The 22,114-nt window shown below is 39.7% G+C and overlaps 1 protein-coding gene across 2 annotated transcripts in view; it reads right to left on the bottom strand.

The window, feature by feature from the left end:
* The window catches only part of LOC133576296 (kelch-like protein 29), a 490,295-nt gene that overhangs the window by 88,431 nt on the left and 379,750 nt on the right, over window positions 1-22,114 (bottom strand). For both annotated transcript variants that reach the window (XM_061929422.1, XM_061929421.1), the window contains 3 exons: window positions 13,823-14,019; window positions 6,197-6,309; window positions 1,305-1,451 (listed from right to left, as the gene is read on the bottom strand). In XM_061929422.1, the coding sequence (XP_061785406.1) occupies window positions 1,305-1,451; window positions 6,197-6,309; window positions 13,823-14,019 (457 nt within the window). The remainder of the gene's footprint in view (window positions 1-1,304; window positions 1,452-6,196; window positions 6,310-13,822; window positions 14,020-22,114) is intronic.

Raw genomic sequence — 22,114 nt, 5'->3', positions numbered from 1 at the left:
TTGTTTTAGAGGGCTTTATAGGCGGTATAGATGACACTTGTATTGTTAGCGACCTCTTGTCATTTGATAACTTATGATTCAGAATGCACAAAAAAGGCAAACACATATGTATTCTTGTCTCGCATAGGGATTGTGAATGATAGGCAAAATCCCCCAAAATGTGCAGTTTTCCTTTAAAAGGTTTTGTGATATCAAACTGAGTGCACCACAGGTCTAGTGATTACGTGTGTGTGTGTGTGTGTGTGTGTGAGTGTGTGTGTGTGTGGGCAGGGCGGCTAAAAATCAGGACTGTTCAGCTAGTTGTTGTTTTGACTTTGTTATTAAATATAACGTCGATCCATCACCCCCTTATTTTGTTTGTTTGATATACAGTACAGTAGAGCGCCTTTTAATTTTGCTCAGGGTGAACATACTTTTACTAAAATATGGACTTTTCTCAAGACCCATTATTCATATTTACATTGTTTCTTATGGAGAAATTTGCTTCAATATAGGATTAGAATGATGTCTAATGTACACATACATGTATATCTAACATTGTTCCTAGAAATTGTCAAGTATGAGCAGCGATTAGCAATCATTTGTGGTGGCTTGTTAACATTCAGCCCACTTGACGGTAATGTGATAAGACCGTGCAAATGAAAGAAGCAATGCTAAATATTTCATCTGAAAGGTGAACGTTTCAAACAGTGATGAACGCGTGCCATAAAAGGTGGGCGCCAACAAGGTAGCATTGATTTTGGAGGTCTGATACGGCGGATGTAGGGCAGTGCCCGCTGACAAAGAGACATTACTCACGATGGATGGCTCCTCCGCTGACGGATGGTCGCCATTTATCCAATAATCTGGCCTACATTTTTAAACAGGCAGAAAAAAGCACGTTCAAGCTTTTCGTGACTGAAATCGATAAAAATCTCATGACCTGAGGTTTTAACCGGTGGATGGATATCCGTCGACGCTCCCGTTTACCTTCTCGCGGATGCGGGCCAGAGTTGACGCTCCGACCTTGAGGCTTATTGATTCCCGGGAGGTTCATATTTGCTCTGCTCTCTCTCGCTGCTGTCAATATCCATCTTGAGGATATAACCTTTGATTGTGATGAACTCACTCTGGGAATCTTCTGACAAACAAACAGCGAGTGCGGCATATGCTTTCTCAGGAAAAACAAATCAACTCAGAAGAGAAAACAATGCGCCAGCAAAACAGGGGAAGAACAACAAAGCTGATGAAGAAGCTACTTGTCTGCGTGTTCACGCTGAGAGCCTCTTCACTGCACCAACAACGCTTCACTCTATTTTTATTACCTGAACTCTGGAGCTGGAGTCCCGTTTGATCCATTTGATGACCGTCTCGTAAACCAGTTCCTCTGCTTTTGTGTTGAGGCTGTCGTTGGACAAATAGGCCACTAGGTCCTCCTTGGACACGCTCAGGATCTCCTCCTGGCCCGCTACCTTGGGAAGCATGGGTTACAATCACCGTCAAGGTCTTCCAAAGTGAAATAAAACTGGTTTCTATACATTTAAGTTGCATAGTTTCTACTTTTCTTCCCAAAAACAAAAAACAATATTTCATACCTTAGACAGACACTGCCTTAATTGTATGGGTGAAACACTAATCAAAATCAAACGGGTTCTTGCTCTGTCAAAGAACAAAAATCCTTGACATTTTGAAAAAGACTATTTTGAAAATTGTGAAATACTTGTGAGAAGTTCCAAGTAAAGCAAAAAAGATTCAAAACTAGGATTCCTCGATTACACTTTGGACTACAGTGGTGTCTCCGGTGTTTGTCATACATTCAGTTACATACATTTAGGGCCGCCGCAAGTATTTTTTTAATTTTTATTTTGCAATACAGGAAGGTAACACTTTCCACCCCCTTGCCCCCACTATTCTATTCATATTGGCCGTTTTAGAAGTACTGATGGTAATTATTTTCTAATGATGCTATTCACGATGCCCCATGTTGCGCTCATGTTATTTTGTTCCTATCTCATAATTTACTGTAATATTCTTTACTACTTGTTCGTAGTATGTTAGTTGGCTTGTTGTTACACGTGTTGTCCTTATTTTCTGCCTCTGTGGATCTTCCATGGACAATGTTTGTCATAAAGCACAAAAACAAATTACCATATGCTTCATCTGCATAGTTTTCACTGTACACATTTTCCAATTTTGCTTTTCTAGATCATTCTTAAAGGCAATCATGCTTTTCTCTGCGCGTAATCTTTGAAATGTCTTTTTGTCAAACATGTTCCCTTCCCTTTAGTTTACGTCAAAGATTGTAAAAACTGGTGGATGATCACTGATGTCAGTTATTATCAATAAGCATTGCCCAGTGTCCTGTAACTCTACTTGGCCTTGTAATTTTAGAATATAAACTCATGCTATACATTGTATCAATGATCTTCTGCTTAATAGGGTTCAAAAACGAGTTTTGACTGATTTCAGTGAAGGTTGCCTTAATCCACTCCTCATTTCAACACTTGATTGAGGTGTTCTACATATACAGCTGATACATAAATTTGTGCTTTTGTATGACATATTTCAATGGTTATACATTCTAAAATATTATCAATAGCAACATTTTCACCACTTTGTAGTTCAGTTTCTTCAACACGTACATCGCAACTCCTCCTCCGTTTCTGTTGTTTCTAATTTAATTTATATCTTTCCAGAGCAAAATCTATTCCTTTTTTAGCATCGATCCATGTTTCTGAGAGAGCAATCACTTTGAAGGGTTTGTTGAATTGTTCCAAAAAATGCTTTATGTTGTTGTAGTTTGCATACAAGCTTCTGCAGTTGAAATGAATAATTGTTAGTTGTCATATTTAATGTCGCTATTATATTGTTCATCCATCCATTCATCCATGCATCCATTTTCTACCGTTTGTCCCTTTCAGAGTCGCGGGGGGGTGCCGGTCATCTGTATGATGAAAATAATTATTCCTAATGTGGGAGAAAAACAATTTATCTGGATTTATGTCACTTTAAAATTTCTGGCTCTAATGTTCAATATTGCAAAAGCTTTCCAATTCTATATTTTCCTCTTCAGCAAACTTTTGCGTTGCTTCAATAATGTCCAGGAGTGTAGATGAATGCGCTCTTAAATCCAGATCTTAATGTTAAGTAATCTCTTCGAACATAGTAGCGTTGATGTTGAATGTAGATGATTGTTTTCCGTCAGACTTCATTATCGTTGTCAAAGCGCTGTGAGCTTTAATATTTTTCCAGATCCTTGATGTCTTTGACACAAAGTACTCTTGCTTCTGGACCTCCATTCAGCTTGATGTAGATTTTGCAGTTGGTGGTCCAAGTTCCCTGAATTTTTCCCTGCTTTTCTCAAGTCGCATGCTTTCTTGGCGATGTCAGCATTGAGTTTAGTTAATTAATGTACACATTTGTATCCTTCAGCCTCTTTCCTGTTTCAGCAGTGCAATTGTGCATTGCCTATTGGCGAGTTTCATGAAAATTACTAGAGAAGTGTTGTTGTTTGTACCTTTTAGTGGGATGCATGTGTCAGTGATGTTAATATCGGCATTGATTTCCTTTGATTGCAGAAAGTTTACCACTTGTTGCTCTGCTGAGGCGGCGTCCATTGCATCTGGTTCTACACTATTATCCACGGTTCTGGCGTAGGATCAAGGAATACTATGCAGCTTTGTCACAATTATATAATTAATTTGTGTATTCTTATCCTGAACAATTTAATTTGTAATATTATTTAGAGCAATGTTATCTTGTTGCAGAACCTTCATTTTGTGTTGCATTGCTATATTTTCTTCTCGGAGGACCTTAATCTCCTGTTGCATATCTGTTATTCATCAGATTATCTTTAAAATCACAAAGCTCCCTTTTCAAGCTGTTAGTTTCGGAAAGTAGGCTTTCTACGTATGTTTGCTTGTAGGCCTAGCATATCTGCTTTTTGATCTGATCTTAGACTTGCCATCTCTGTTTTCACAGTGGATTTCAGGTTGTCTATTTTTTGTACCACCTGTTTGCAGAATTTCATTTGATGAGACCGAATGTTCCAAGGTTTGAGATATGTTACGTAACTTGGGTTTCGGCATTGTTGCTATAGCAGCCCGTCGATTCGCTTTTTTTCAGCAAATCTATGCCTCAACGGACCAAGAGCGGTTTGAAGATGTCAGCAAACTCTCCTGCAGCTGTAATCACAATAGGTGGTAAGGAAAACTTCAAAATCCCGGTAGCAGAAGTGAAGTATATCTTCATAGCGTTTTTTCTCTAGTGACTCAGCGTTTTACATTGAGAAACCAATTATCTGCATTTAAAGGGGAACATTATCACCAGACCTATGTAAGCGTCAATATATACCTTGATGTTGCAGAAAAAAGACCATATATTTTTTTAACCGATTTCCGAACTCTAAATGGGTGAATTTTGGCGAATTAAACGCCTTTCTAATATTCGCTCTTGGAGCGATGACGTCACAACGTGACGTCACATCGGGAAGCAATACGCCATTTTCTCAAACACTGAGTCAAATCAGCTCTGTTATTTTCCGTTTTTTCGACTGTTTTCCGTACCTTGGAGACATCATGCCTCGTCGGTGTGTTGTCGGAGGGTGTAACACGAACAGGGACGGATTCAAGTTGCACCAGTCGCCCAAAGATGCGAAAGTGGCAAGAAATTAGACGTTTGTTCCGCACACTTTACCGACGAAAGCTATGCTACGACAGAGATGGCAAGAATATGTGGATATCCTGCGACACTCAAAGCAGATGCATTTCCAACGATAAAGTCAAAGAAATCTGCCGCCAGACCCCCATTGAATCTGCCGGAGTGTGTGAGCAATTCAGGGACAAAGGACCTCAGTAGCACGGCAAGCAATGGTGGCAGTTTGTTCCCGCAGACGAGCGAGCTAAACCCCCTGGATGTCTTGGCTCACACCGTCCCTTATGCCACCGAAGATGATCAAGAGAAGAATATCGACCCTAGCTTCCCTGGCCTGCTGACATCAACTCCAAAACTGGACAGATCAGCTTTCAGGAAAAGAGCGCGGATGAGGGTATGTCTACAGAATATATTAATTGATGAAAATTGGGCTGTCTGCACTCTCAAAGTGCATGTTGTTGCAAAATGTATTTCATATGCTGTAAACCTAGTTCATAGTTGTTAGCTTCCTTTATGCCAAACAAACACATACCAATCGTTGGTTAGAAGGCGATCGCCGAATTCGTCCTCGCTTTCTCCCGTGTCGCTGGCTGTCGTGTCGTTTTCGTCGGTTTCGCTTGCATACGGTTCAAACCGATATGGCTCAATAGCTTCAGTTTCTTCTTCAATTTCGTTTTCGCTACCTGCCTCCACACTACAACCATCCGTTTCAATACATGCGTAATCTGTTGAATCGCTTAAGCCGCTGAAATCCGAGTCTGAATCCGAGCTAATGTCGCTATAGCTTGCTGTTCTTTCCGCCATGTTTGTTTGTATTCACTATGTGACGTCACAGAAAAATGGACGGGTGTTTATAACGATGGTTAAAAGCAGGCACTTTGAAGCTTTTTTTAGGGATATTGCGTGATGGGTAAAATTTTGAAAAATCTTCGAAAAATATAATAAGCCACTGGGAACTGATTTTTAATGGTTTTAAACATTCTGAAATTGTGATAATGTTCCCCTTTAAGATACATTTAGACCCGTGTGGGTGGCACTGGTATCTTGTTCAAGGACACTAGCAGTGGCTTGGATGGTGAAAGCTAGATTCGAACCAGGAAGCCCTCAATTTGCTGGTTGGGCGCCCTACCATCTGAGCCACACTGTCCCCAAAAGTGGAGCTTTTTCTTTGTATCCTATTCTAATGTCTTTTTAATTTTCCTGAGGGAACTCTCCTGAAGGAATCAATAAAGTACCATCTATCTAACTTTTCCGTTGACAGGAAGTGATGTATCTTGGTAAAGTTTTATACACATGTGCTTGACAGGCTCCTAAAAATGTGTGAACAATTTGGGTTGTGATTGAGCTAAACACTCTAAAGTTATAGTTAGTGTTTTGTAGAGCCTCTTGAGCTGTGTGATAAACAAACTTTGGGGTTCTGTACTTGCCCTGCCGTGTGGTTTATTTGTCAGAAAAATAATAGCATCGGAAACACAGAAGGGGGTTCATGTTTTGGCACATTTTCAGCCTTTTGTGATCAGCGGTTTAGGATTATATGATGTTATCGTAACAGTTCTGGATTTACCTCAGGGAAATTCTGCAATGCAAAGGCTTTGGCCATGTTGTGGAGCTCCGTGCAACTCATAGCCTCAGCCATGGCCAACACTCCCAGACAGTTTGCTGCCGTCAGCTGCTTCTCTGGAGTACAGGAAGAATAGGAAGAAGAAGAAGAAGAAAAAGAAGAGACCGACAGATTGATTAGGACATCAATAGCAAGATGGCGCACCAGGAAGATTGTGTCGCGGCTTATCAGCTTTCCATCTGCCTCAGATGAATGAGGAGCAAGTTTAATAACTGCAAACACCTCCTGGGACAAACAAACGGGGAGGAATTGATCGCTCGCAGAAACAAGCGAGTGAAGGCGGACAGCCAGGAGTGAGATTAGGGAGTAGCTGGACCACATTAAAGAGTCAGATGCCTTCAAAGAGAAGTGACCAGCAGGGGGGGAGAGCTCACGTCCATTAAGGTGGTACTTTCCTCTCTAATGACGCAGCTTTTCATCAAGAGAATGGAGAAAAGGTTTGTAGAAGAAATATTGTGCAATCAGACAAACAAACGGCCCGACCTGGTCAGGGACCGATGAAATTGGCCTGATTAAATAATTGCCCTGGAGGGTTGGCGACGTTAGCCCTCCTTTGATCGACATAGAGTGGCTCTTATAAACAAACACAGACGCCAAAACAAGAGGCGACATGTTGCAGATGAATTACTTTGACAACATACCTTTATCAGCGTCAGCAATGAACACCATTGGACAACCAAGTTTCAGGTGACAATCACGCTGATGTTTTGGCCTATTCTTTGACCCAAATTTGGAATTCCATAAAAACTCAGTTTAAAAATGCAGCCCGAAATCTTCAGTGCATTGAATTGATCGCAACTGAACTGCTCAGGACATCCTAGAAGATGTTTGGCTTCGCCTCTCATCCGACTTAGGCTTCTTTAGTTCATAGCCAAAGACTCGATAAAATAACTCCCGTCTGACTAGGACAACTAAAGAATAATTTCGCCACACCTAGTGTGTGTGACAATCATTGGTACTTTAGCTTTAAAGACTAAATAGGACAACTCAAGACTAAATAGGACAACTCTAGTTAAACTAGAGCGGTCCTATCTAGTCTGAGTATGTACTGATGAAGCCTGCTCGGATAAGATTCAAAACGACTTCTCAAGACGATGAGTTGATTGTATTTGGACTGTTCAGTTTGTTCCAAAGCCCACATAAGGCAACTCTAGTGAGACTAGAGCTGCACGATCTAGTCTTTGAGCATTAAATGATGAAGCCTGTTCGGATGAAAGATAAAACGACTACGCAAAGCATTAAATTAATCATAACTGGACGGTTCAGGTTGACCTGAAAATTGCACAGGGGAACTCTGTCCTCTCTGGTCTTTAGTCTTTGAGCATGAATTGATGAAGCCTGCTCGGATGAAAGTCCAAAACGTCTTCTCGGGGCATTGATTTGATCGTAATTGGACTGTTCATGTAGTCTCAAAGACTACATATGGTAACTCCAATCAGACTAGAACTGTCCTGTCTAGTATTTGAGCTTAAACTGATTAAGCCATTAAACTGTTTCCCAAATTTGACAATTGGATTGTGTTAAAGTGAAGAGGTCCATTTGGCCTACTGATAATACATGTATACAACATCACGTGACACCCCTGATGAAGGCTGCAGAGGCAAGGTAGCCGAAACTTGTCAGGTACAAACAATTATTTATGCTTACATAGACAAACCTTTTTTATATAAATTGTATTGTGCTGTTTAATTTAACACTGCCAGCTAGTGGTCTGGCATGCACACTACAGCTGTTTTAGGGGAAGTGCACAAAGTCAAGTTTAAATTAGGGCTGTCAAAGTTAACGCGATAACAAATTTATTAACTACAGCTTCCATGAACAGCGCAAATTTTTTTGGAAGCGCAATTCACGTGCTTTCTGAATTGCGGTCATTCTGTAACGTGGAAAAGTTTAGCTGCGTTCAGTTGTTGATCTTGCTGTTGAGCCACAAGCGAGACAAAAATCGCGAGCAGCAATGGACAAAAACAAGGGTACATTATGGAAAGCCCAGACCCAAAGCCTTGGCAAGTCGTTCTTCCAACAAGACAAGACTATTTTTATCCGAGAACGATCGCTGTCATTGGAGCAAATGCGTGCTTGCGCACTTGCATTCAGAAGGGTGGAGCTTCACTTTCGTGTTTAGATTACAGTTTAGTGCACTGATATCATAAAATGTATATTACTTTACTGTAGTTTGTAATATCTACTGTAATTACTTCACTGATTACTGCTACTGTAACAGCTTTAACAAGATGGTAAGCTCAGACGAAATGAAAGACAGTAGGCAGGAAGTCAAGAGGCACTTTTAAATCTGTTTGTCGTCAAAACATGGCAAGACACCTCTTCTCAAACCAACCCTACATTTCCGGCTTCAGAATAATAATAGAAAATGAAGCAGTGTTTCTGTAGACTATTCAATGTCATTGTTTTTTGCAAACGTGTCTCCATTTGTGTTTTTTTTCAAATGTCTTGTTCTTTTTCTTACTTACAACACTCAATTAGACTAGACTAGACTTCCTTTTTATTGTCATTCAGATTTGAACTTTACAGTACAAATAAGAACAAAATTTAATTGCATTAGCTCATGGTAGAGCAGGATAAAAAAGAAATAAGGTGCAGATATAAATAAATAGATTACTGTACAAATAAATATATTGCACTTTTGCATATGCATCCAGGTTTATGGATGTATGTTATATTGTCTTTATATTCCAGTGAGTTAATCCATTTTTGGATGATATTGAACAACACGGATTGATATAAATACACGCACCCTCAAAATTTCAATTTCACTCATTTAACAAAACTGTTCCACATTAATATAAGGATAATAAATTAAAGGAACATATTTTGTTTGTTTCACAACACCTCAGTCACCTTTCATTAAGCATATCTAGCCTTATAACTGTGGCTATGATAACATTAACAAAAAAACAAAAGTTAACTTTTTTTGCTTTCACTGAGGTAGCCAGACAAGTTAAGTAAACACCGAAAATAATAGAGCAAGATATGCATAAAACCATGTTGTGTAAAAACTACAAAATCATTCATATTAGCTCAGCTATAAGTTGTGAAAAAAGTTGCAAATTATACATTACATGACCTTCACAGGACAAACAAGTCCAATAATGGACTAATAATTTTCATCCAATGTAAAACGACAACCTCCCGGCATGATGGACCGATGCACCACTGTCCTTATACGGCGCTGGCATGTAAGGGCTCGTGCAAAGCCAACAGATCAAGCGTGTAGCTTTCATTTTTAAGGAAACCAATTTAATTTTTTTCCATTTTATAATTTGCCTATGGAGTCAGACTGCCGAGAAATATGATAAACATTTACAAGCACTTCACCCAAAATTCAAGCATTTTTGAAACCTTGAAAACACAACATTAAAATCCAAGCATTTTCAAGGTTTTTAAGCACCCGTACGAACCCTGCAGATAACATGACCAAACATCTTTAACGATCAAACCATGACATATTTTGTGTTGATAACGCACAAAACTATTATCAAAACACGTACGTGTAGCTCCTCTCTCCGAATGCAAAGGGTCCTTCAGCAGGAATACAAATCCTGTCAGGGACACGCTAAGGCAGTGGTCCCCAACTACCGGGCCGCACAAGAAATTAAAAATGTTTTTATTTTTTTTATCAACATAAAAAAACACAATATATACATTATGTATCAATATAGATCAATACAGTCTGCAGGGATACAGTACGTAAGCACACATGATTGTATTTCTTTATGAAAAAATAAAAAATAAAAAATAAATACCCCCCCCCCCCCTCGGTCCGTGGGACAAATTTTCAAGCGTTGACCGGTCCACAGCTACAAAAAGGTTGGGGACCACTGCAGGTAATTTTTTTATTGTCATAAAAGCGTGTTTATGTCCATTTTGTGTTTAGCCGTTTAATAAAGCAGAATGTTTGGTAAAAATGTCATTAAAGCAAACAAATTGTCCAGTCACAGTTTTATTAATTTAATATTATCTGTCTAAGGTAAACATAATAATAATGAAAAACTATATCTATCTGCAGTTAAACGCAATTAATTTCAAGTTAACTATGAACAATATGCGAGTAATCGAGTTTAAATATTTTAATGGTTTGACAGCCCTAGTTTAAAAACATTCCACTGAGAGTGACTTGAGTAAATTGTAGTGAAAGTGAAGTAGGTTGAGAACATGTTTGCTATTTCCTAGTGGGCGCTAACATTTGACACAATATCAGGTTCTACTGTGTCAAGGACAAACCTTCACTTCCACCTGCACCCTGTCATGTGCTAAAATGTCATGCATCTTGTCAGGGTGGAATGAATGGATGTCTCCCAGGAAATGAAGTCTACAAATGGCTTCCATGTTTTCTGTTTTTTTCTGTGGTCCAAAAAGAGAAAAACAAATCAATACGTGCTGTTGCTTTTTTTCCTCTGACCTTTGTATTCACGCTCAGTTCCTTGTGCCGGCACAAACAATTCATGAAATGAATTGCAAATGCTGACATTTCAGGCTTTTTATTCGTCTTCTAACCCAATAAAATATGTGCACGTCAGACTCCTCTTCGAGGCTCCTCCCCTTTAGTGCTTCTTTGCTTCGCCGAAGTTCAGGCCAGAAAATTTGACATTTAAGTGACGATTGTCCCGCGACCTTTTTACAATAAAAGCCCAAACCTATCGCGCGATCGGACCCACTGGGGCAAGATCAGAGTAATGGCGCGTTACCAGCTTTAGGGGGAGACAGATGTGTCCGATGAGTCGTCATTCAGGAACATTTGATGTCCTTTATGTTTGGACATAGCCATAACACCTGATGATGGTGTAGAGTCGTCCCGGCACAATGCTCCTGTCACATAGATGATCTTTGACTTGCATTTTTGCAGTGAATTCTTAAAAACAGCAGAGTGCTTCATATAAAGCATACTTGCCAACCCTCCCGGATTTTCCGGGAGACTCCCGAAATTCAGCGGCTCTCCCGAAAACCTCCCAGGACAAATTTTCTGCCGAAAATCTCCCGAAATTCTGGCGGAGATGGAGGCCACGCCCCCTCCAGGTTTATTGTTAGGCAGTTTCATTAACGTCCTCCCAGCGCGGCAACAACACACAACAACAGCAGTCACGTTTTTGTCTACCGTATAGCAGTTCGTCTGCCGTAAACAGCAATGTTGTGACACTCTTAAAGGACAATACTGCCATCTACTGTACATGCATATGTGACAATAACATCTACGGCTTTTAGAGAGTGCAGTGCACAACTGCGCACACAACAAGGAGACGAAGCAGAATGCATCATCAGAGAGGGTGTTCAGCATGGTTAGAAAAATAGTGACAGAGAATAGAACAAGGATGGACAATTCAACCCTTAACTCAACAATGAGTAGATGAGTGTTATGTGTGTGTATATGTGTAAATAAATGAACACTGCAATTCAAGTATTTCTTTTATTTATTTATATATATATATATATATATATATATATATATATATATATGTATATATATATATATATATATGAAATACTTGACTTGGTGAATTCTAGCTATAAATATACTCCTCCCCTCTTAACCATGCCCCCGCCCAAGCCCCCCGCCCCGAAATCGGAGGTCTCAAGGTTGGCAAGTATGATATAAAGGCTCTATGACTTGTATGTTTTCAGTATATAACTAAAAACATTAGAGAGCGACCGCTAAATATGGGATCTTTGATTAGCATTTTTGAAAAAGGACAATAAAAAAATCTGTGATCCTGTCAAATAGGGGATCTATGACTCACCTTTTTAAAGAAGGTCCTTGGAAACAGCAGTGATCCTGTCATATAAAGGATCTTTGACTAGTGTTTTTTTCAGTATATCACTAAAAACAGCAGCGCTCACCTGCCATATAGAGGATTTTTGATCAGCCTTTTTGTAGAAAGTCCATAAAACTGCAGTGATCTTGTGATATAAGAGATTTTTGACAAGCGTGTTTTGTGATATAAGAGATTTTTGACAAGCGTGTTAACAGTAAATCCTTAAAAACTACAGTGATCCTGTCATATAAAGGAACTTTGACTAACCTGTTTGAAGAATGTCCTTAGAAAATAGCAGAGTGATCCTGCCATAAAGAGGATCTTTGATTAGCCTTTTTGAAGAAGGTCTTAAACAACAACATTGATCTCAATTTTTTTTTAGTATATCACTAAGAAACAGCAGATCTCTCCTGCCATAAAGAAGATCTTTAACTAGCCTTTTTGTCGAAAGTTCTTAAAAACAGCAAAATGATTGTGTCATATAGGGGATCTTTGACAAGCGTTTTTACAATAAATCCGTAAAAGCAGCACTGTTCATGTCATACAGGAGCTCTTTGAATGGCCTTTTTGAAGAAGGTCCATAAAACAGCTGTGATCCGTTTTAACAGTAAATCCCTAAAAACTCCAGTGATCCTGTCATATAGAGCAGTGGTCCCCAAACACTGGGCCGGGGACCGGTACCGGTCCATGACGCATTTGCTAACGGGCCACAGAGAAACATTAAATAATTTATAAACGACTGCATTTTCTCCGACTTAACTTTCGCCTGTCCCACTAGACAGACCAACAAGTTTGTTACTAGATGTACAATAACACTCCTCATAGTAAGTTGCCTTTTGTTATATTTGTTATAACTTTGTGACATGATACAATGCACATTAATGAACATATAAAATATAAATGTGACAGATTGTAGACAAAGGCTGATTTCTATCTGCATCTCATTGCAAAGAAACAAGCCCAGGGCTCCCACTAATTCAGCGTTATAGTGAGTTGTATTTTTCATGCACTTATTTTTGCTGTGTTTATCTGGCATAAGTGGAAAGCCGGTCCCTGAAAATAATGCCTACATTAAACCGGTCCGTGGTGCAAAAAAGGTTGGGGACCACTGATATAGAGGATCTTTGACTTGTCTTTTTAAATAAGGTCCTTGAAAATAGCAGAGTGATCCTATTATATCGAGTACCTTGGACTAGTGTTTTTGCAGAAGATCACAAAACACAACAGATTTCTCCTGTCATAAAAGACAAGCTTTGACTAGCCTTTTTGGAGAAGGCCCTTAAAAACCGCAGTGATCCTGTCATATAACGGATCTTTGACAAGCATTAGCATAGTTTGCTTCATCCTAAATACAGCAGAGATGTTTAGCTGAACAGTGCTACAGTATCGTAGGTTGTTAAAAACGGACCCGTGGTGTCATTTTCTAATATAAGGGTGGAACAAACAGTGAAGAATGTAATCTGGAATCAGCACCTTTATTCAGATCCTCACCAAAACATCATGTGTTTTTCGTGGTGCATAATCCCTTTTGCTAACTAGCAGCAATCCATCAAACAGAAGGCATGTTAATTTTTTTCCCTTTAAAAAAGGGAGTGGTTTTAACAAGAATGTAAAAAAGGAAGGAAGTGAAGTGAAGTGCACGCCATGCAGGTACACTATGTGGACAAAAGTTTTGAGACATCTTGATCCCACACCTGTGGAATTAACCTCTGACCTCCCTAATGGGCATCTCAAAGCTGTTAAAGCCTTAGAAGAGGGGGATGATCATTCATGTGTCATGTTCATGTTCCAGTTTCCTACCTACCTAGGAAGGACACGCAGACTTTGCAGAAGGTGCTAAACTGGAACTTGTTGGCGGCCTCCAGCAACGTCTTGGCGTTGGCCGAGTCGATGACAAGCGAGCCCGTGTAGACAAACTCCAGCAGCTGCTGCAGCACGTCGGCGGCGATGTTGCTCATGCTCAGCTTCAGCATCTCGCCGTTGCGCGTTTCACCCGACGACCTGGACGACCAATGGCGGCACAGAGGGAGACCGGGTTATACACCAGGAGTTGTACAATCTGGGATTTCTTTTTTTTAAATAAGTGCCACATCTGCAACAAAACTTTCGGGACAAAGTTTAGGTGATTATTGCTTCGGACGTACGTGTGCACACATGGGAGGGAGGGGGAGCACTGACACAAAGCGGGAGGAGATGTTTTGGAGGAGGGAAATGAAATATAAAATTATAACACAATACCCTCCTCTCCAGGCTGGGGGTTTGTGCCCGCTACTTTCAGGGCTGGATCACGTCGCACTCGGGCGGGATCGAATGACGGCGCTTTGCACGCATTGTGGGCGGCCGCCGGGAGGCATTAGAGTGTTAAGTAACACCTCAGCACCCATGTTTAATGTCCCACGCCAGACTATAATCCACTCAAGGGCGAAATAAATGGAATAATAAGAGCGCATACTCCAAACCCCACCACAACCGCCGACACTTTGACTCCCTCCCTGCGGCCGCGGACATCAACAATATGAAAAGTGGTCCACATTAAGATGGATGGAAGCTCTTTGCATCCGTCACTCATGGCTCTTTTCCATTTACTTTGCTGCTGGAAGCACTTGGTGGGATAATAAAACATATGCATACGGCTAACGCACACATACAGTAAACCATATTTACACAATTTACTTCAATAATGGCCTCCATTTTTAAAAACGCTGCACTTTTATTAATTGCTGGTTGTGACATCACCTTGTTTCCTCCTAATTAAAAGCATTTAAATGCTCTACTTGCGGATTTTTTTTTTTAAATGTATAGAAAAAAAATCCCAATATTTATATTTAATATTAATTTTTTTTAAAAGCCGCACCTCAAATTGATTACAAAACATACTTTACATTAAAAAAAATATTTTTACTTCTTTACCATTAAGTAGGTAAAACTATGTATGTAAATAAATCTAAAAAGAGACGCCATATCCCACCCAGAAAATGTTAAAGAAAAAATGTATATATAAAAATACAGTACATACATTTAAATTAGATCTTTACATGAAGTAATTAAAAAATCGAATAAAATTGTTATGAGTAAAACATTTAAAAACTCCATACTAAAAAGTTAACAATGAATTCCATATTTATTAATGCTATATTAATGCTTTATTATTGGATAACTGTTTATATTTATCTATGAAGTGTTACTATTAAATGTATTAAAATATCAATACATAAAAAGATAAACCACATTATAACTAATAAAGAGCATTAGGAGAAATAAATTCCTATACTCTCTGAATAAAGCTGAAAAAGCAGACATGCCATCTGTAAAATCTGAGTTTACGGTTTAAAATCGCCAATGTTCTAATTACCACAACACATAAGTCTGTCATGTTTATATAACAATGTATATTATGAAATGTGTCAAAATTAAGGGAATTCAGAGCTAACAAACCCGTTTGCATGCAGCTTAGTATAAAAAGTACCCTAGCCACTATGTGACCACATTTTTTTTCTTGTGTTTGACTGGACTCTAGCAACAAAAGCGTCAGTATTTAGCGAAACACACCAAACAAACAGCTAGATGGGACGGCGGGATGAGGAAGGAGCAAAAAAAGGGAGAGCACGAGAGAGAGAGCGAGACAGACAGAGAGAGAGAGAGCGAGAGAGAGAGAGAGAAAGGGGCGAGGCAGGGTGAAACGGTTCGTCCACAGGGAGCCAGCAGCCATCCTTCTCAGGGAGGGATTGTTCCATGACTGTACCTTGTCTGTCTTTTAAATAAGAGATAGCTCCGCCCACCCCCCCCACCCACCCAAAAAAGACAAAAAGCGGAACCTTTGGTCGCAGCTGCAATAATATCCTGTAGTGTGTGAACTCAAGACATTAGTCGTGATTGGAAGCGCACTCAGGGAGAAAAGGAGGAAAAGGGGAGGAGAAGGACATTCAAAATAAAATGAATATATTTAAAGACATTTGTCCCTGCATGGCTGCAATAACCCAAAAGCAGTTACTCTTTTTTTTTTTGTCCTCCTGCAAAGCAAAAAGCCACAAAGTGTTATTGACCTTCCCCTGCAGGCCTTTGAGCGCAGGGTGTGTGTGTGGGGGTTGTTGCAGGTGCAGGTTGGAAGAAAGAACCACTTGAAGGGAGAGGTTAAAATGATGGAGGATGGAGTGGGTGGAGCTAAAAATACAAGAGCAGCATGCTCGTCAGCTTGCTCGAGTAGTGCGACCCCCGAGCGGCGTTGGAAGGTGCGACATACGCTCCCACTTGGGATGTCTTAAAGGGGATAGCGACACGAATGCAAACGCATGCACACACACACACACACACACACACACACACACACACACACACACACACACACACACACACACACACACGCACGCACGCACGCACGCACGCACGCACGCACGTTACTCATCCAATGCTCCAGCAGCTAGAAAAATGTCATTGTCATTCATCTGACAATGTTTGAACTGATGCTTACAGTCTGGCAATTAATTGATGCTTTAAATATTATTCTCAATCGACATTCAAGTCAGAAGTGTAAAAATAATATAACCTCTACAAACCGATGAAACACCAAACCACTGCGAAAAACGACTTGCTTAGGAATGTCACAGTTCACCGGGCAAGTTTATTCTAAAGCGGAATAAAATAAACAGAGTGAACCCTCTTGTTAACCATCCACTGTCTTTGGCTCTGTGGGTGGAGGCGGTTTAACATAAATGTCAAGTAAAGTTATAGAAATGACCCAGATTAGCTCCAAAATCTTGTTCTATAAGCTACTTCTCAGAGCGCAAGTCCGCTTACCTTTGTGCAACTTCTACCTTTTGAAGAATAGATGTTGCAAAAAAAAAACATAAAATAGTTGAACACGTCAGGAATTTGCAATTTTGCATCCGTGCCAATCCAAGCAAATTCAACCAATCGGCACTTTTTTGAGGTTGAGGCTCTGTCACACCAAATTTCTTCCCCCTACAAAAACCTTCCCCTGCCCCGGCCCACTTCCGGGGTCATTTCCTCTTACTTACGTCATTTCCTCTTACGTCATTGACAGCAATCGATAGAATCCAAATCTCCTGAAAATGGTGGTGTCACTGAATGACATTTGTCTTTATCTTTCCCAGGGGACTTATGTCAAACACCAGCAGGCTTCGAAAAATTCCAGGTGGAGTGTTAGGGAAAATTTCAGGCGGAGTGTTAGGGCCGCTGCTGGGAACTTCTGTCTTCGTGGTAATGTGCAAAAAATATTAATTAATATGTAATACTGTTAAATGTCTGTACTTTAAATCAACATTATTGTTGAAACCGTTTCACTACAATATTGTGTGTGCTGCTGTCCTGTGTCAAAGCCGAAGTGTTATCGATCGCTGTCAATGACGTAAGAGGAAATGACCCCGGCAGTAAATGGGGTAGGGGGGGGGTTTGTAGGGGGAAGAAATTTGGCGTGACAGCTCCAAGAAATGCTTCAAACAGTGGTTAGAGTGTCCGCCCTGAGATCGGTAGGTTGTGAGTTCAAACCCCGGCCGAGTCATACCAAAGACTATAAAAATGGGACCCATTACCTCCCTGCTTGGCACTCAGCATCAAGGGTTGGAATTGGGGGTTGAATCACCAAAAAATATTCCTGGGCGCAGCCACCGCTGCTGCTCACTGCTCCCCTCACCTCCCAGGGGGTGATCAAGGGTGATGGGTCAAATGCAGAGAATAATTTCGCCACACCTAGTGTGTGTGTGACAATCATTGGTACTTTAACTTTAACTTTTTAACTTTATAAGAACTTCATTAAATCACAAACAAGTTGATTCAATGAAATTGAAAAAATAAAAGTAGCCTCAAAACATTGCAACTTTTTTTTTTTTTTTTTAAAGATGCCACAAATTCAGGGATTTTAGGTGGCAACAACCACAAACACTGATTGACATTTACATTACGGTGCACTTATTTATACAAAGGCCAGGCAATTCATTAGGTGCACTCACACAATTAAATTTAAAGTTAAAGTACCAATGATTGTCTCACACACACACTAAGTGTGACGAAAGTATTCTCTGCATTTGACCCATCACCCTGATCACCCCTTGGGAGGTGAGGGGAGCAGTGAGCAGCAGCGGTGGCCGCACCCGGGAATCATTTTTGGTGATTTAACCCCCAATTCCAACCCTTGATGCTGATTGCCAAGCAGGGAGGTAATGGGTCCCATTTTTAGTGACATCCATTGCAAAAGTGACTACAGAAATATCATTGTTGTGTCAAGCTGCACTGTTACTAATAGTTTGGAGAGCCCAGTTAGGTAAATATGAGGGTCAACAATGCAATGCACATCACCTTGATCCGTTTTGACTTAAATATATATATTTTCATGCAAAATAACATATTCCATAAAAGTACACTGTTGGCAAAGGTGACACTGCATCAGGACCAAAAAAAAAGTCAAAAGTATGTTAAATAGAAGCGTAGAGCTCAACAAGAATAGAGACTATTATGGATATATCTGAGGGGAATAGGACAAGGTCCCATTGTGTCCTCCCCTCGGGCTGGGTCGACTTGTCTCGCACCGCTAGAGAGGACGGAATGTGTCCAGGCCGCCGCTCGGAGAGACGCAGGAATGCGCCGTAAATGAAATGCCAGCCGAGCACGCTTACTGGAAAACGGTGATGGGTGAAATGGAGTTACAGGCCATGATCTGTGCCGGCCCTTTAAGAGGAAGGGTAATTGGCTTTTTGGGGAGGAGAAGGAGGATCGGCAGGGCGAATGAGGGTGCGTTGCATCTCACAGTAAAAGCTTAGCAATGAAGCAATAGAAAATACAAAAACACACACCACAAACATGGCAGACATGCTGCTCTGAAAACATCTGCAATTAAAATATATTTTTAAAATAACATTTAGTAAAAATAAATCTATATTTTACTATTAATTGAATGTATTTTTAAAAACAATAATAATACATACAATTGTTTTAAATGGCCACACAATGATATATTTATTTAAATGTTAAAAAGATTTTATTATTTATATGAAAATTGCAAATAAAATAATGATGTATCTGGATACAAATTAAAGAAATACTTTTTTTTTTTACAGAATAAATGACTGATATATAAGAACATTTTAAAATCTGTAATACAATTTTGACACATAAATAATATACGCTTTCTGTGGTTTTGTCAATCGCGAGTTAATCGCAATCATGGTTTTGGCTCTGTTTTTACCCCAGATGCCCTTCCTGACATGACTCTGGCCAGGAATCGAACCTATGCCCTCTGCCACGAAAGGCAGGAATGTGTACAATTACAGCAACATTAATCTACAACACATAAATATTTTTTTGGAATATCCATCCATTCATCCTTCCATTTTCTACCGCGTGTCTGTTTCGAGGTCGCGTGGTGGCTAGAGCCTATCCCAGCTGCACATGGGGGGAAGGCGGGGTACACCCTGGACAAGTCGCCACCTCATCACAGGGCCAACACAGATAGACAGACAACATTTACATTCACACACTAGGGCCCATTTAGTGTTGCCAATGAACCTATCCCCAGGTGCATGTCTTTAGAGGTGGGAGGAAGCCGGAGTACCCGCAGGGAACCCACGCAGTCACGGGGAGAACATGCAAACTCCACACAGAAAGAATAGAACCCAGAACCTTCTCGCTTTGGGCACAAGCGCTACCCACTGCTCCACCGTGCTTTCCTATTTGAATATAAATCAATTTCTATGACTCTACATTTGCCACATAATTATGTATTTTACTCTAAATTTCTAAAAATAAAATATATATGAATACAATTCTGGCTAACCATTTGCTTCTAAAAATTATAAACTTTGATTCATTTTACAATATAAAATTACATAAAAAACATTTGCAACACAAATGATATACCATAGTTTCCAAATAAAATTTCAAAATGTATATAAAAATGCTTACTAATGCTATATTTTAATATAAATTAAAAATGGATTTACACATGTATAATTAAAAGTTATATTCTTCAATGTTTGATCATAATGACAAAGGTATCCAATAATGTACTTAATAATTAACAAATGCTGACAGTTTTCCACTATTTAGGTGAACTATTTTTGTAGTTAACCTTACAAAAGTGCAGGTTTCATGTAGACTGGACATAGTCTTAATGATATGTAAATATATGCACACATATTCTTCTTTGTTGGGGTTTAAACTTCACTTCTAGAGGGAAAAACGGTGTTGGATATGTTTGGAATGTCATGCACCAATGTAAAAAACAAAAACAAACTTGTTCAATTTCTAAGCAAGTTGTTCAGTTGGTGCACGCACGCACACACACACACACGCACACCAAGTATATTTGGTTAAACTGGCTGGCGGCATACGCGGAGGACGTAAAGAGCTAAGTGTTGGAGGATGGGCGGCACACGGGTGCATTTGAGGCAACATTTTTATTGTTGTTGTTATTGACAACAAAACGGACGACGGCACGTTTTTATTCACAGTCAGTGTGCGTTAATTTCATGGGTGAGGTCCAAATGTCTTTTCTAGCCAAAGACGTGAAAGGTGTGGATGTTATGACAACAGAGCAAAGCGGTTGAACAATTAATTAGCTGATAAATGAGAGTTTGGCTTATTAAACTGTCAAAATGAACACTGGAGACGAGCCCGGGTGTCTTCCTACCTTCACGCCTACATGAGCGGCCCACAGGAGACACCAGGTGACGGACAGCCCGCCAACACCCTACCCTCCCTTCCCACCCCACAAATCACTGCAGCGCCTCTCTCAAAGGTTCCCGCGCTCTCGTCAAGGTCAAACTCTCACACTTATGTGCTGATGGAGCTGTCAGGACCACCTTTAGCTGTCTTGGACAATGCCTGTTCTCTGCTGCGTCATTTCCAGGCAGAATTTGAAAAAAAAAAAAAAAAAAAAGACTCATAAAACTGGAACATAATCTATTTGGATATAGTGAAACGATCTGTTCTTGGACTAAACTGTGGCAATGGTTTGGTTAATAAGTAGTGATGGGTCAAACTAGGGCTGGGCAATATATCGAGTTTGTAAGATACATCAATATATTTTTGAACAAGATATGAATTAAGAAAATATCGTAATGTCGATATAATTTATTCCACGTTAAAATGACCAAGCACTGCTTATTTGTTGGGTTCCTTGTTCTCCATGGGCTACTAAACCCCTCCTCTTCCACCTTCTAAAACGTGCTAGCACGTATAAGTACATCCATGATTGGTTGGTTGTTTACTATGATGAGTTACAATTGGTTAGAGACAGGCCAATCAGAGGCATCAAACCAGGAAATGAATCAAAAAGTGCCTGCCTGCAAATGTAATTTTTTATCAAAGTTTGATACATTTTGTATTATTTGCACAGCTATGTTATTTATTTTACATAGAAAGAATATTTTTTTATTTTATTTATGTTATGTAATTCTGTACTACTTAAACAGTTTATTTTCTGTGCAGTTAATACCCATCTTGACTAACTGGGTCAATAAAAGTGCCACTGACTGTTTACAGTACAGTTGTCATTCACTTCAATTTTACTGAACATCGCTCAAAAATGAATACCTTTATATGTATACTTTCACCGGAAAATATATTGAGTTTAAGTAATAATATATTGAGGTATACTTTTTCGTCCATATCGCCCAGCCCTAGGTCAAACGATGCATTTTGAAACAGGGATTGATACTGTGTCCCTCCACTCTTCTATGGGTGTCACTTTAAGAAAAAAAACATGTGACTGATACAACTGCAGTGTCGTTTGACTGTGAAGTGGGGTTTTTTTCGACTCACGAGTGACACCTCATACTGAGAGAAGTCGGTTTTAATCATGGATCTAAATAGAAGAAAAAAAGAAACAGTTTCCAAGTCTGGATCATTCTGATCTTATAGCCCCAAATAAGGCAAATGTTCTTTTTTTCCTGTTTACTATTTGGCTTTTTGACCAGAGTTGTGTATTTCATCTTCCTTTCTTAAAAACAACCAAAAAACTAAAACAAGTATAGATGCTAAATATCAATTGTATACTTTCAGGTCCAAATGTTTTGACTTTTTTACATTCCAGTAGATGAAAAAGTATCATTGTTAAGTTAAAGTACCAATGATTGTCACAAAC

This window comes from Nerophis lumbriciformis, linkage group LG34, assembly GCF_033978685.3.
Source record: "Nerophis lumbriciformis linkage group LG34, RoL_Nlum_v2.1, whole genome shotgun sequence".
In the NCBI taxonomy this organism is placed as follows: Eukaryota; Metazoa; Chordata; class Actinopteri; order Syngnathiformes; family Syngnathidae; genus Nerophis; species Nerophis lumbriciformis.
Note: the sequence above shows the minus strand (reverse complement) of the source record. Positions and strands in the feature narration are given on the sequence as shown.